The sequence below is a fragment of the Carcharhinus amblyrhynchos genome, chromosome 11 (genome assembly GCF_965287045.1).
Source record: "Carcharhinus amblyrhynchos chromosome 11, sCarAmb.v2.hapA, whole genome shotgun sequence".
NCBI classification, from domain to species: Eukaryota; Metazoa; Chordata; class Chondrichthyes; order Carcharhiniformes; family Carcharhinidae; genus Carcharhinus; species Carcharhinus amblyrhynchos.
In genome coordinates this window covers 27,676,817-27,691,575 of record NC_137334.1, presented here as the reverse complement: position 1 = coordinate 27,691,575, position 14,759 = coordinate 27,676,817, and the positions used below count along the sequence as shown (strand labels likewise).

General features: G+C 40.4%; 1 protein-coding gene across 7 annotated transcripts in view; it reads right to left on the bottom strand.

The window, feature by feature from the left end:
• Window positions 1-14,759, bottom strand: part of LOC145349995 (serine/threonine-protein phosphatase 6 regulatory ankyrin repeat subunit C-like) — a 239,820-nt gene that overhangs the window by 58,206 nt on the left and 166,855 nt on the right. For all 7 annotated transcript variants that reach the window (XM_080198786.1, XM_080198792.1, XM_080198791.1 and 4 more), the window contains 5 exons: window positions 14,144-14,215; window positions 13,820-14,021; window positions 11,797-11,884; window positions 9,940-10,057; window positions 336-555 (listed from right to left, as the gene is read on the bottom strand). In XM_080198786.1, coding sequence (XP_080054912.1) covers window positions 336-555; window positions 9,940-10,057; window positions 11,797-11,884; window positions 13,820-14,021; window positions 14,144-14,215 — 700 coding nt within the window. The remainder of the gene's footprint in view (window positions 1-335; window positions 556-9,939; window positions 10,058-11,796; window positions 11,885-13,819; window positions 14,022-14,143; window positions 14,216-14,759) is intronic.

Below are 14,759 nucleotides of genomic sequence, written 5' to 3'. Positions count from 1 at the left end.
GAATTTCAGAGGAACTGAACCTGAAGATCAAGTAACAAACCTGCAACTCACTCTCAGATTATTCAATATTCCATGAACATAAGAACATAAGAAATAGGAGCAGGAGTAGGCCATCTAGCCCCTCGAGCCTGCCCCGCCATTCAATAAGATCATGGCTGATCTGTCATGGCTCAGTTCCACATTCCCGCCCTCTCCCCATAACCCTTAATGAAGTGTGTTAATTTTTTTTTCTGTTAATATATAGGTATTTAGTAATAAGATTTATTTGGTGGTTATGAAAACATATGTAAATATTAAGATAAATTGTAAATTTTCAATTACAATAAATTATTTACCATTATAACAAGCCCAGTGCAAAGGTGTGTAGCCATGATTATCTGTTAGATTTGTTAGGGAAGTCATAGAAAGTGCTGATTGCAATAAATTGCACAATAAAGTTGCATGACCGCAAGCTGCCGCAAAATGCAAGGGAGTCCTTCCTTTGGAATCACGACATAGAATAAATGCATCATGTTCCAATAATGTTTCCACACATTCTTCATGACCAGTAACAACCTATAAAAAAGGAGCAACATTTTAATCATGTATGCCAACAATAGTCTAAAACCAAGCCACCAAACTCACTAAGTTCAGTACTTGCAGCATTTATACAAACAGCAAACCTCAGAAGATTTAAAACTCGCGCAAACATCTAAAGTAAGAATGATATTAAGCCATCTGATAGACAATCCATCCAGCTTCTTGGTAAATGGAGCTGAATGAAGACAGAATCAGATGGCAAAGTTCATCCTTGGTGCAATTAATGGACCATTTTGGGTCAGGGACCAAAACTTGGAGCGCTGGGTCTTTTGGATGCTCTTTAAGATAGCCAATGAATTAACAGCCTGCCTTGGGGATTACTGCCCAATGAGGAAGCATGAGTAGAATGAAGCATCAAAAAAACAGATAAATGATCAGTAGCACTCTCAGTGGCAGCAATGCATGGTGTGATTTGCTTACTGAGAGGCAAGAAAGAGGGGAATAGATGGAAGACAGGGAAGGACTGCCCACCAGTCAACTGCTATTTCACAAACATGTCCCGGAAGTGTTTTGGAACTTGTCAGAGCAGGAAGACAGGTGTTTTTTCGCAGTTTAGCAAAAGGAGCCAGCTATCCAAACCAAAGTGGGAGGTTGTTGAGGACATGGATAGTCGATATGTTACAGAGACTCATGAATCCAGTGCAGAAAATGTGTCAATGACCTCTTGAGATCTAGTAAGGCTAGTATCATGCAATGCTTAGCTGGCAGTCATCACTTATCTGACCTCATCAGCACTGTCTAGCACAGATATCCTGAGGTACACAATTTGTGTTGATGCAGAAGAATGCCTTCCTAGGCTTCATCTTAACTCTCCATCCCCAGAGTACTCTGTCAATGCATTGTCTGAGCACATTCACATCCTACAATGACCCACCTAAAATGTTGTGTTTACTTTCTGAAAAAAACTGCATACCTAATACTCAAAAACTTTATCTCTTCCCAGTGTAGGAAAATAGAGCCTACAATTCTCAGGAGAAGCAGAGAAGCAGCAGTGAAGTCACATTCTTGACCATCCTGAGGGCAATGGGGCAGGACAGCACAGCAGCAGTGTAGGCTATTGTAGAGATGGGGTAGCTGGGTGAAAGCACTATATAATCACATTGTCACTTGGCACTGACCTATCACTTATGGGGAACTGTTCTCATCAGTAAATTAGGTATGTTGGTCTGCAAAATGCTGTGGGTTAACCCCTCCCTACATGCAATATTAACAAATGCCTTTCATCTCTTGCAGGAGCATTGCTGGGGGTGCACCAAGAGGTGAGGCAGGAGACAGTGCAATCTTCAGAGCAGGAGCATCAGAAGAGGAGGCATTGTCACACAGCTCACTTGCACTCTACACAAGGGCAGGTATATTCATCTTGGTGGATCCAGCATCACAGATAGAACAAGTGGTAAAAGCTGAGGAGCACTCTGGAGAGAGTGCAGAGGAGGTTTACCAGCATGTTGCCTGGTATGGAAGGACTGGGGTATGAGGAGAGATTGAATAAAGTGGGGTTCTTTTCCCTTGAAAGACGGCGACTGAGGGGGGATCTAATAGACGTATATAAGATTATGAAGGGTATAAATAGAGTAAACAGAGGTAAGCTATTTCCTATGATAGAGACACACAGGACAAGGGGCCATGGGCTTAAGGTGAGGGGGGAGAGGTATAACACAGATATTAGAGGGAGGTTTTTCACACAGAGGGTAGTGGGGATATGGAATGCTCTGCCAAATAAGGTGGTGGAGGCAAACACGCTAGAGTTGTTTAAGACTAACTTAGACAGGCACGAGTGGGTTGGAGATGGGTGGATATAGGAGATTGTTTAAATAAGCATTGGGGCGTCCCTGGTAAGGTAAATGGATATGGTACAATAATAATGTTTTTTTTCTCTTTTTCATTCACAGGTTTTAAGTCGGTCCGCCTTGTGTCCAACGAGGGGCATACACGCGATGGGTCGTACTTGGGCTGCTCTTGGTTGTTCGAGATTGGCCTAGTGCTTCATGTCGTTAGTGTGTGCTTAAACTGGACCAGATACTGGGCAAGATGACAGATCAGTGACTATCACTGATTGCTGTGCAGACACATGGATTTGGGCCAGTGTCTGTGGGAGTTTGCGCATTCTCCCCATGCTTGCGTGGGTTTTCTCCGGGTGCTCCGGTTTCCTCCCACACCCCAAAGATGTGCTATTAGGCAGTAATAAATTGTCCCTAAACTCGTTTCCCTCAATGTGGATGGCCGTAAAACATTAGATAGGGGTCATGGGTGGAGGGGGGGGGACTGGTGGTGTTAAGATGGCGGCGCGGGCTCGTTGGGCCAAAGGGCCTGTTTCCCAGGCTGTTTTTGTTCTTTGTTCACTTGACTTATGGGCAGCGGCAGGTACTAGCTTCGAGATAGCTTTGGAGAGTCCAAGGTCACCAAAAACTACACTCGAAGATGCTGAGCCACTGGAGTTGTACACTAGATGGGAACTTTTAGAACAGCAAAAGTGGGAGTCTGTCTGAATTTCCAGAGGCTACAAGTGCCATGATGGCTTAAGTATTTGAGCACATGACTACTTAGAACATAGAACACTACAGCGCAGTACAGGCCCTTCGGCCCTCAATGTTGCGCCGACCAGTGGAACCAATCTAATGACCCTCTAACCTAAACTATTCCAATGTTATCCATATGCCTATCCACAGACCATTTGAACGCCCTTAAAGTTGGCGAATCCATAACTGCCGCAGACAGGGCATTCCACGACCTTACTACCCTCTGAGTAAAGAACCTACCTCTGACATCCGTCCTGTAATTACCACCCCTTAATATAAAGCTATGTCCCCTTGCGTTAGCCATCACCATCTGAGGTAAAAGGCTCTCACTGTCCACCCTATCCAATCCTTTGATCATCTTGTATGCCTTAATCAGGTCACCTCGTAACCTTCTTCTCTCCAATGAAAATAACCTCAAGTCCCTCAGCCTTTCCTCATGAGACCTTCCCACCATACCAGGCAACATCCTGGTAAACCTCCTCTGCACCCTCTCCAATGGGTGCAGAGGTGGTTTACTTTATTCAACCTCCACATCCTTCTTATAATGCGGCGACCAGAACTGTACACAATACTCCAAGTGCGGCCGCACCAGAGTTTTGTACAGTTGTAACATGACCTCACGGTTCCGAAATTCAATCCCTCTCCCAATAAAAGCTAACACACCGTACGCCTTCTTAACAACCTTATCAACCTGGGTGCCAACTTTCAGGGAGCTATGCACACATACCCCGAGATCTCTCTGCTTGTCAACACTAAGAGTCCTTTCATTAGCCCTATATTCTGTATTCCTGTTATTCTTACCAAAGTGAATCACCTCACACTTTTCCGTATTAAACTCCATCTGCCACCTCTCGGCCCAGCTCTGCAGCTTCTCTATGTCCCTCTGCAAACTGTAACATCCATCCTCACTGTCTACAACTCCTCCGACTTTGGTGTCGTCAGCAAATTTACTAATCCATTCTTCTACACCCTCATCTAGGTCATTAATAAAAATGACAAACAGCAGTGGCCCCAAAACAGATCCTTGAGATACACCACTTGTAACTGAACTCCAGGTTGAATATTTCCCATCAACCACCACCCTCTGTCTTCTATCAGCTAGCCAATTCCTGATCCAAACTGCTAAATCACCCTTAATCCCACGCATCTGCATTTTCTGCAATAGCCTGCCATGGGAAACCTTATTAAACGCTTTGCTAAAATCCACATACACCACGTCAACTGCCTTACCCTTATCCACCTCTTTGGTCACCTTTTCAAAAAACTCGATAAGGTTTGTGAGGCACGACCTACCCTTCATAAAACTGTGTTGACTATCAATTTATTTCCCTCTAGATGATTATAAATCATATCCCTTATAATTTCCAAAACTTTGCCCACAACAGAAGTAAGGCTCACCGGTCTGTAATTCCCAGGATGGTCTCTACTCCCCTTCTTGAACAAGGGGACAACATTTGCTATCCTCCAGTCTTCCGGCACTATACCTGTAGCCAATGACGACATGAAGATCAAAGCCAAAGGCTCTGCAATCTCCTTCCTAGCCTCCCAGAGAATCCTAGGGTAAATCCCATCTGGTCCAGGGGACTTATCTATTTTCATACACTCAAGAATTGCTAACACCTCCTCCTTATGTACCTCAATCCCTTCTAGTCTACAACCTTGTATTGCAGTATTCTCCTCGACTACACTGACTTTTTCCTGTGTGAATACTGTTGAAAAATACTCATTCAGTGCCTCTCCTATGTCTTCAGGCTCCATGCACAACTTCCCACTGCTGTCTCTGACTGGCCCTAATCTTCCCCTAACCAATCTTTTATTCTCGACATACCTGTAGAAAGCTTTAGGATTCTCCTTGATCCTATCCGCCAAAGTCTTCTCATGTCCTCTTCTAGCTCTTCTTAACTTTTTCTTTAGCGCCTTCCTGGCTAATTTATAACTCTCCAGTGCCCTAACTGAGCCTTCACGTCTCATCTTTACATAAGCCTCCTTCTTCCTCTTCACCAGAGATTCAACTTCTTTAGTACACCACGGTTCCCTTGCTCGACCACTTCCTCCCTGCCTAACAGGTACATATTTATCAAGGATTCGCAGTAGCTGCTCCTTGAATAAGCTCCACATTTCAGATGTTCCCAGCCCCTGCAATTTCCTACTCCACCCTACGTATCCTAAATCTCTCCTAATAGCCTCATAATTACCTTTCCCCCAGCTATAACTTCTGCCCTTCGGTATATGTCTATCCCTTTCCATCACTAAGGTAAACGTAACCGAATTGTGGTCACTATCACCAAAGTGCTCACCTACCTTCAAGTCTAACACGTGGTCTGGTTCATTACCCAGTACCAAATCCAATGTAGCCTCACCTCTTGTTCGCCTATCTACATACTGTGTCGTGAAACCTTCCTGCACACATTGGACAAAAACTGACCCCTCTAACGTGCTTGTACTATAGCTTTTCCAATAGATATTTGTAAAGTTAAAGTCCCCCATAACAACTACCCTGTTACTTTCACACCTATCCAGGATCATCTTTGCAATCCTTTCCTCTACATCTCTGGAACTTTTTGGAGGCCTATAAAAAACTCCCAACAGTGTGATCTCTCCTTTCCTGTTTCTAATCTCAGCCCATACTACCTCAATAGACAGGTCCACATCAAACATCCTTTCTGCCACCGCAATACTGTCCTGACAAAATACTTGCACTGACAAAGTGTCATGCATGACAGTTAAGTGGAAGAGACACACAACAATAGCCTACATATGTTAGTGACTTTGAAAAGCATTGATCAAACAGTAGCCTTGATAGCTAAACACAACATTCAAATGCAGCCAAATGCTCTCCAACACTTGGTTAGAAAGAAGTGCAGGTGGATAACAGGGAAACAAGGTTGACTCCTTTGGAACATTCCTCAAGCCATCCCAGGTTACAACTTGCCATCAGCCCCTCTGACAGAGCCATATATGTGGCCTTCCTGCCCCCATGATGGTGGTTGCTCCTGCACAGAAGCAAGCAGGGCAGTGTAGAGCAAGGTCCCTACAACTTCACAACTCAAAGGCCATTATCAAAGGGCATCTAATGTGTCCACAGCTTGGAAATCAGCAGGTTGCCTTCATAGTGGTTAATGTGGAACTAGTCTTAGTCACATAAATGAAATCACTTGGGTGCATAATCCAACGTTATTACATGGAAAATGTTTATTTCAAATGTGTGTTGCTCCTTTCGAGCATCAAGGTGGTGTTTCTGTTCCATTTCATGTTGATCGTGGGTGAAGTTGGAGAGTGGGATGATACTGTTGGATGGCAATGCAAGGCTGAGAATGTTAAAGGTGAATGGTTCTTTGCAACAATTAAATTTGTGCTGGAAGGGAGTGATGGATATGTCTATACTGTTTGCCACAGGGCCCCAGGTGGTACAAATATAATACTGGCTTGCACAAATACATGCCAGGATGAGGGCTCTGAGAGATTCTCCAACATGCAAGCCAATGGCAGCAGGCATCAGCAGCACTTCTGAATGATCATGTTCCAAGGGTCATCCTCCTCCTCTTCATCTTTCTCCAAGAATCCAGGCACTCTCCACCTACTTTTGTAGCCAATTTTACTCTTCTTTGAAGTGTGGACATGCAGGGCATGGCACACCACCAATATTAAGGAGACCCTTGTGGGCCCATAATGATGGACAGCCCTAAATTGGTCGGACACTGAAGCCACATTTGAGCTAGCCAATGTCACCCAAGTGCCATCTACTGAGGTTGACTGGTGTTCTGAAAAGCGGGTAACCAGACTGCCAAAGGATAAAGTGTCAGGCAGCTCCTTATAATCTGCATTTTGTTCATTCATGGCATGAGTGGTGCTGACAAGGTCAGCATTTATTGCTTCTCCCTAATTAGCCTTGAGAAGGCTTCTTTCTTGAATCACTGCAGTCAATGTGGTCTATGTAAACCCACTGTTATTTGAGGGGGAATTCCAGGAATTTAGCGGAGCAACATAAATGGAACAGCAATGTCATTCCAGCTCAGGACGATATATAGCTCAGAGGGGAAAACTGAGGTGGTGGTGTTCCCATGAGTTTTCTACGTTTGCTTGTCTAGGTGGTAGAGGTTGCCAGTTTGGAAGGTACTGTTCAAGGAGCCTTCACAAATTACATATTAGTCTTCCATTTGGGACCTTCCTGAATGTCTTTTTTATCTAGTTACATCCTCAAAAACATGAATACATTTGTGAATCACAATTTCCCTTTTGTAAAATCACATTGACTTTGATCATACCATGATTTCTAAGCGCATTATTAAGACTTTCCTAAGAATAAATTTCAGCACCTTCTCAACGACCATTGACAGGTTATCAGGTCTGCAGTTCCCTATTTTCTCTCTCCCTTCTTTCTTGAACTGTGGCATTACAATTGCTAACTTTCAGTCTGCTGGGATTAATTAACATTCTTGGGAATTTTGCAAAATCATGACCAGTGCATTCACTATCTCTGCAGTTGCTTCTTTTAGATTCCTAAAATGTCAACCATCAGGTCCTGGGAATTTATTGGATTTTCAACACTTACATTTTCTGTGCTGATATTAATAACCTTAATTTCATCACACTTAATAGTTTCTCGGTTACCTTCAATTTCTGGTATGTAATTCTGTCTTCTGTGAAGACCAATTCAAAATATTTGTTCAACATCTCTGTCCTTTCTTCACTCCCCATGGTAAATTTCTATTATCTCTGCCTCTGAGGAACCAACATTTACTTTAGCTACTGTCATCCTGATACATTTGTAAAAGCTCTTAGAATCTGCTTTTATATTTCTGATTAGTTTCTCATATTCCATTTTTTCCATTTTTAAAATCAACATTTTTGTGGCCCTTTGCCTCTAAACACTCCCAATCCCCAGACTTACTAATATGCTTTGCAACATTACAAGCTTCTTCTTAATTTAGTACCATCCTTAACATTCTTGCTAAGCCACAGATATGCCTTTCTTGTTGAATCGATTTTCTTTAACGGAATAAATTTTGTTGAATATTTTGAATTGTTCCTTTCAATGTTTCTCACTGTTTATTTACTGCCAGAGTCTACTTATCTCATCAACCTTCGCCAACTCTCCCCTCATTTCCATTTAATTGGCTTTTTTAAGATTTAGATGCTTGTTTATGATTGGAATACATCATTCCCAAACTTAATATGGAATTCAACTGTATTATGATCATTATTTCCCTGATCTTTAATGATGAAATTACTAATTAATTGTGCCTCATTGCGCAATATTAAATTTAAAATTGCTTTATCCTGAGTTGTAGACCCTAAGACCATAAGACATTGTCTGCTCCACCATTCAATCATGACTGATATTTTTCTCATCCCCATTCTCCTACCTTTTCCCCATAACCCCTGACCCCCTTGTTAACCAAGAGCCTATCTATCTCTGTCTTAAATATACTCAATGATCTAGACTCCACAGCCTTCTGCGGCAAAGAGTTCCATAAATTCACCACTGTCTGGCTAAAGAAATTCCTCCTCATCTCTGTTTTAAAGGATCGTCTCTTTAGCCTGAGGTTGTGCCCTCTGGTCCTAGTTTTTACAACATGTTACTCCAGGTGACACTCAGAAAAGCATTCTGCAAACTCCTCCTACCAGGCCTCTTTTGCCAGTTTGACTTGTCTAATCAATATGAGGGACAGGGCCCGGTTGGGACAGTGGTCGGTGCAGACTCGATGGGCCAAATGGCCCCCTTCTTCACTGTAGAGATTCTATTATAATACAAAGATTATCAACCCCGCCATGATTGGAATTCTCCAAAGTTGGATGCCCCACCCCCACTGCCAGCAAGATTGGAAAATTTGGCTCTCAGCCAAATCTTGATTCACAGCAGAATTGAAGAATTCCACTTGCAAGCGAGGTCCAAGAATCCCAGCCAATGTCTTTGTAATAGCAATTAGATTCTAAACAATGCATTTCTATTTGTGCCATGTGTTCATCTATCTTGCTGTACAATACTCCATACCTTCCTGTCCCACTTTGATCATCTTTTTCTTTGTATGCTTTCCTATTGTCTCAAATTTCCTCTTTGGTTTTCCAAATCTCCCTAACAATGCCCCAACCAAACTCTTTGTTTACAGCCCTATCTGAGGCTCTAGTTACATAGATTCACTACTCTCTGCCTGGCTTAAGCGGAACCCATTCCAACAGAGCCACTCCTCTTTCCCAAATACTGGCACCAGTCCCCATGAATTAATAGCTCGCTAAGGCTTGCAACTTTCCGCCTTTATATTAGTGATTTTGTATCAGTTTCAGCCCTCAATGACTTCCCACTGTGCACGTGCCTTCTCTAATCTTACAAGCTGTCAACATAGCATATGTCCTATGCATTGCTGAGTGCAGCTTTAATTGCCTGCCTATCTCAGCCTTGGGACTGTTCAACTTTACTCCTAATCGGAATACCAGCGCAATGGCAACTTCTTGGCCCCCCCATCCATGATCCCACCTCCAACTCAGATCCACTGTGGCACATTTTGAAGGCTGTTGCAATAGAGCATCAGTTCTACCATGTCATTTGTTCTGAAGTGGAATATGTATTACAGTGACCCCAGCAGAACCGAAGTTATTTATTTTACACTTAATACAAATAATCATACTGAACTCAAGAATCAAATAATTATCTTTTTTTCAATGAAAACAATCTTAACACTATTAATAAATTGTATAAATTAGAGATAATTCAGGAGTTTTAATTTGTCTTGAAATGTCATTTAGCTCCAGGTTCTGAATTGATTTAAACGTGAATGAACTGCAAATGCATGTGCATTCCTTTAAATAGTTATATCTGAACTTAATTTTCAAATGCATGCCTCACCCCACGATGCAAGGCTGTGCAGCCTTGTTTATCTGCTGCATCTATATTTGCACCTTTTTCAAGTAACAGAATGACAGCATCAATGTGTCCATTAGCAACTGCAAGCATCATTGGTGTCCTGATAAAGATTGTTTTGGAAAAAAAATAGTTAATCTGTCATCGAAATTAGGAGTATATTAAGAGAATTAAAACACAGAAGCAAAGATTTAGCAGTTAAATTATGGTACATGGCAAGGAGGCTTTTGGGATATTAGATGAGATAAAAATAGTTAGGGGTACCAGAAAGGCTGATAATATTTAAAGTGGATGGGTCACCTGGTCTGAATGGGATGTATACTCGGTTGCTGATGGAAGTAAGGTGAGAAATTGCTTGAGTGCTGGTCATAATCTTATAATCCCCCTTAGAGACAGGGATGAAGCCAAAAGATTGGAAGTTTGCAAATGTTACGCCCTTATGCCAAAGAAGGGAGAAAGATAAATCAATTGTAGATCACTTATCAGTGATAGGAAGCTTTTAGAAAAATAATGTGGAAAAAAATTAATAACCACTTGGTCATGTACAAACCAATTAAGGAGAGGCAGCACAGATTAGTTAAGAACTCAAGTTTTGACACATTTACTTTGAGATTTTTGATCAAATTTACAAAAAAAGGCCAGATGAAGACAGTTTATTCTGTGGATATCTGCTTTGCAAAGACAATTAACAGAAAATATTACACAACAGATTTGGTAGCAAAATTGAAGCCAAGGATAAAGGGATAGTAGCAGCGTGGATTAAAAAAAGCGGCTGAAGAGCACACAGGAAGTTGTGGTGAATTGCACTTTTTGAATGTGAGGGAGGTGGAGTAGAGTTACTCAAGGTTAGGTACGATGATTGCTGTTACTTTTGATATACATTCATGACTTGGACTATAGGGTACAGGGTATAATTTCAGCATTTATTGACGACACAGAATTTGTCAATATAGTAAACAGTGAGGAAAATTGTCATAGATTTCAACAAGGCATCACCTGACGGAATGGTTGGACACATGGCATATGAAAATCAACATTGAAAAGCAATAGATTTTAAGGAAATATGCTAATGCTAAATTGCTACATGTGCTACATGCTAAATTGTTCAATTTTTATGAGGGTACAGAAGAAAAGAGGCCTGGAGTATTTGAAATCTTTCAAGTTGCCAGGACATGTTAGCAAACTTAGTAAAAAAGCATTTTGGATCCTCAACTATATAAATAATGACAGGGTGTACAGAAGCTGAGTTATACTGAACACTAGTTCAGCCCCAGCTGGAATATTATGTCTAATTCTGGACACCATATTCTTGAAAGCATGTGGAGGCACTGAAGAGGGCTGAGAAGAGATTTACTGGAATAGTTCCAAGTTTGAGGAATTACAGATATGTGGAAAGCATAGAAAGATAAGGAGAAACTGGGGCTGTTGTCCTTAGAACAGAGAAGGCCAACAGGAGATTGCTGAAGGTGCAGGGAAGGTTGATAATCAGAGGTCACAGATTTCAGATTAATGCAAAAGAATGAGTGGGTAGAATTTGGAAAGCTTCCTGATAGAATGGTAGATACAGATTCTATAGTAGCCTTAAAGTGGATTAGATAACTTCTTGAAGGAGAAAGAAAACTACAGAGATATGTGGAAAGACTGGAGAAACATGACTGATTGGACTGCTCTTCAAAAGAGCTGGACGGGCCAAATGACTTCCTTCTGTATAACTCTTTTTGGAGACAGAGAAGTGAAATTCCAGCTGTGCTGAACATTAATACAAAACACTTCAAGAAGAAAAGGCTCCAAAACATTACATGAGAAGAAGTAGTTTGAAATAAAATCATTATGTCCACTTACTGTCCTTTGCCGTCCATCACATCAACTGCATCCAAGCCACCGGCACCCTCTATTAACATGCGCAGGCATGTTGTATGACCATTGGACACTATGCAAAAGAAATAAAAACATTTACTATCCTTTGCTATGCTAGTCTATTCACACAAAGTATTAACACAGGATAAAGTTGCATAATGAATTTGAAAAAACAGCAAAATGCGAACATTATGGTTTTGTACAGTAGCACATTACAAGTACTCTCTCCACACACAGCAGTCAATTCCCTCCTCCCTCCATTTAGTAAACTGCCTGATAACATAGACATAGAATTTGATAGACTCAATCATGACACCATTATACTTCTGCTAAACTTTGAATACATGTATCAGTCCTTGTGGTAAAGAACTAGTATCTTTCAGCACGTTTCAGAAATAAAATTTTGATCAGGAGAAACGTTGGATGTTTCATTGATGATATAGACATGCTAAATATTAATGAGAATATAGTTTAGATGTATACAACTGGACTGATGCTTTGGTAATCTGAAGCTGCCAATTTAGTGTAAATCCTAACCTCTGAATGTTGATTATGAAGAGATGAAAAACAAATGTAAACCAATCGTCAAAGGTTTACTGCACGTGCTAAATATTTGACATCTAATACATTTGCAAGTGGACTTTTCAATCAAAGTTATTCAAAATCACATCTAAAAAAATTATATACAAATTAACTTACTTGACGTTGAATGTTTCTATGTGGAAATTTCTAATAGAAAAGGTGCGACTCAATGCAATTGCCATTAAATGCCTGAACAGTGCCTAGACGAGAGGTTTTTTTTAAAGTATGAAAATCTGATAAAAAAAACTAAGTGCATATTTCCAGCTTACCCCTCTCAAATCCACCAAGTTTGATGATTGGTTTCAAGACCAGATCCCTGGCATAACCTTTGCACATAGTAAAATGCCAGAATTAATCCAGAATAACTAAGAAATTTAAAGATCCTCAAAGGCATCTAATGAAAAATGCTCACAAAAATCAACCTTTTCCTCTAAATACTTGGAAATCCTTAACTGAAGCTCTGAAGATTGGAACTTGAAAACAATAGGCACATATAACTCCGATCACAAAGAGGGAGTAGAAAGTATGATTGAATCATAGATTCTCCGATGGAGAAATACTGATCTCAATTTACCACTAGGTTTAGGGTAAAATGTGGAAGGAGCAGAAAGACAAATTGGCCAAGTCACTTGGTTACTCCTGTTTCAGAACCAATCACAGAATGCCACTTGCAAAAACCTTACAGAGGCTCACTCGTATCCTCTGCAACAAAACTGACTCCAGAAGAAGACAAACAGTTATTAGACCAACATTAATAAAAATCAGATTGGGTCAGAGTAGATGGGTAACTTTCCTCTCAAATCTGGGATCTATGCTACCATCCAACCACATAAACAGATGAAATGCAAATCTCACATTAAATAATAAAGGTCCAAAGTGAGTTTCATCTCAACTCTCATTAAATATAAGTCAATTGCATAAAATTGCCATTAAACTGACATTTTGACTCAAAAGGATGATTCTGTTTATGAAATAGACATAATTTAGGTAACAAACTGTCCAAACTTATGGGACTTAATAGGATTGAGAGTTATAGGTAAGCCTAGTAGGTAGGGATATGATCGGCGCAAGTTGTGGGCCAAAGTACCTGTTTGTGCTGTAGTTTTTCTATGTTCTAAAGCAGCGTAGAACAAAAAAAACTACAGAGTTTGTATTATTCACCCATAAAATGCATTTATCTTCCTTGAGAAAAGGTTCTGCAAAGTTTCTCACTGTCCCTCAAAGATGACAGAGCAGAATTCCAGAGCATTAGTCTAAATTTCCAAATTACATTACCATTCTGTAATTTTTTTTCACCAGAGTTACATGATCTCAAAGCTAAGGATACATGTATATACACGTTGTATTTGGTCATCTGTCTCTAGACTGTACCGAAGTCACTTTCATCCATAAGTTAACCGAAAAAGCAAAAGAAATGTAGAAGTACCTGCTGCATGAAGTGGGGTCCTCTTAGCCACACTATCTTTTACTAGAATGGAAGCACCTTGGTTAATGAGGGCTTCGACACATTCAACATGACCTCTAAAGGAGGATAAATCCAAGGCTGTACGTCCATTCATGTCCTTTACATCAAGGTCAATAATGGAATGAATAAGTACTTCAAGTGCTTGGTGATGACCATTGTAAGCCTTAGAAATAATATAAATTAAAGCAGAGAATAAGAAATTTATAGAAGAATTTTGAAGTGGAGCAAAGTTATACTGAATGTTCCTTTTTACAATGTCCAGCAGAGTCAAATTAACCAACTTACAGCCAGATGCAAAGGGCTCTTTGGAGCTGCTGAATCAGAGTCATGAAAACTGTGTCCAGTGGCCTCCATAAGCTATAAAAGAAAAATTGTTCTTTGTTCAAAAACACCATAGATATAACAACCAAATACTGTTAATTTTTTTATAGACAAACATGATAAAAATGTTGCAAAAAAACGGACAGCTGACATTTCTGTAAAATAATACAACTTGCTGAACGGAACTAAAATTAGTACTGAAAGTTATAATTGCTCAAAGGCTTGTAGAATTTCCCCATGCAAATAGTTTATTTGTTCACTTTAGTGACATTTAACAGATACACCTGAAAAAAAGTTTTCAACGTTAATTTAAACCTACAAATACATCTTCATGCAAAAGAATTTGAAAGCCCAGTTTTAATTAGGCAGCCCAAAATGAGCAGAAAGTTGTCAATGCAGATAAGTGAAAAATCTTGAAGTGCTGAAATTGCAAGTTCAGCAAATTTAGACATATGCCCCAACCAAATATTAAAGGTAATGCTCAAACAGAAACAATGGATATTTGAACATGTTATGGAAATAAAGAAGAATGAATTGCACTTCTAGGGAAAAAAAGCTCAATGAAAGGCCATTAACTTCT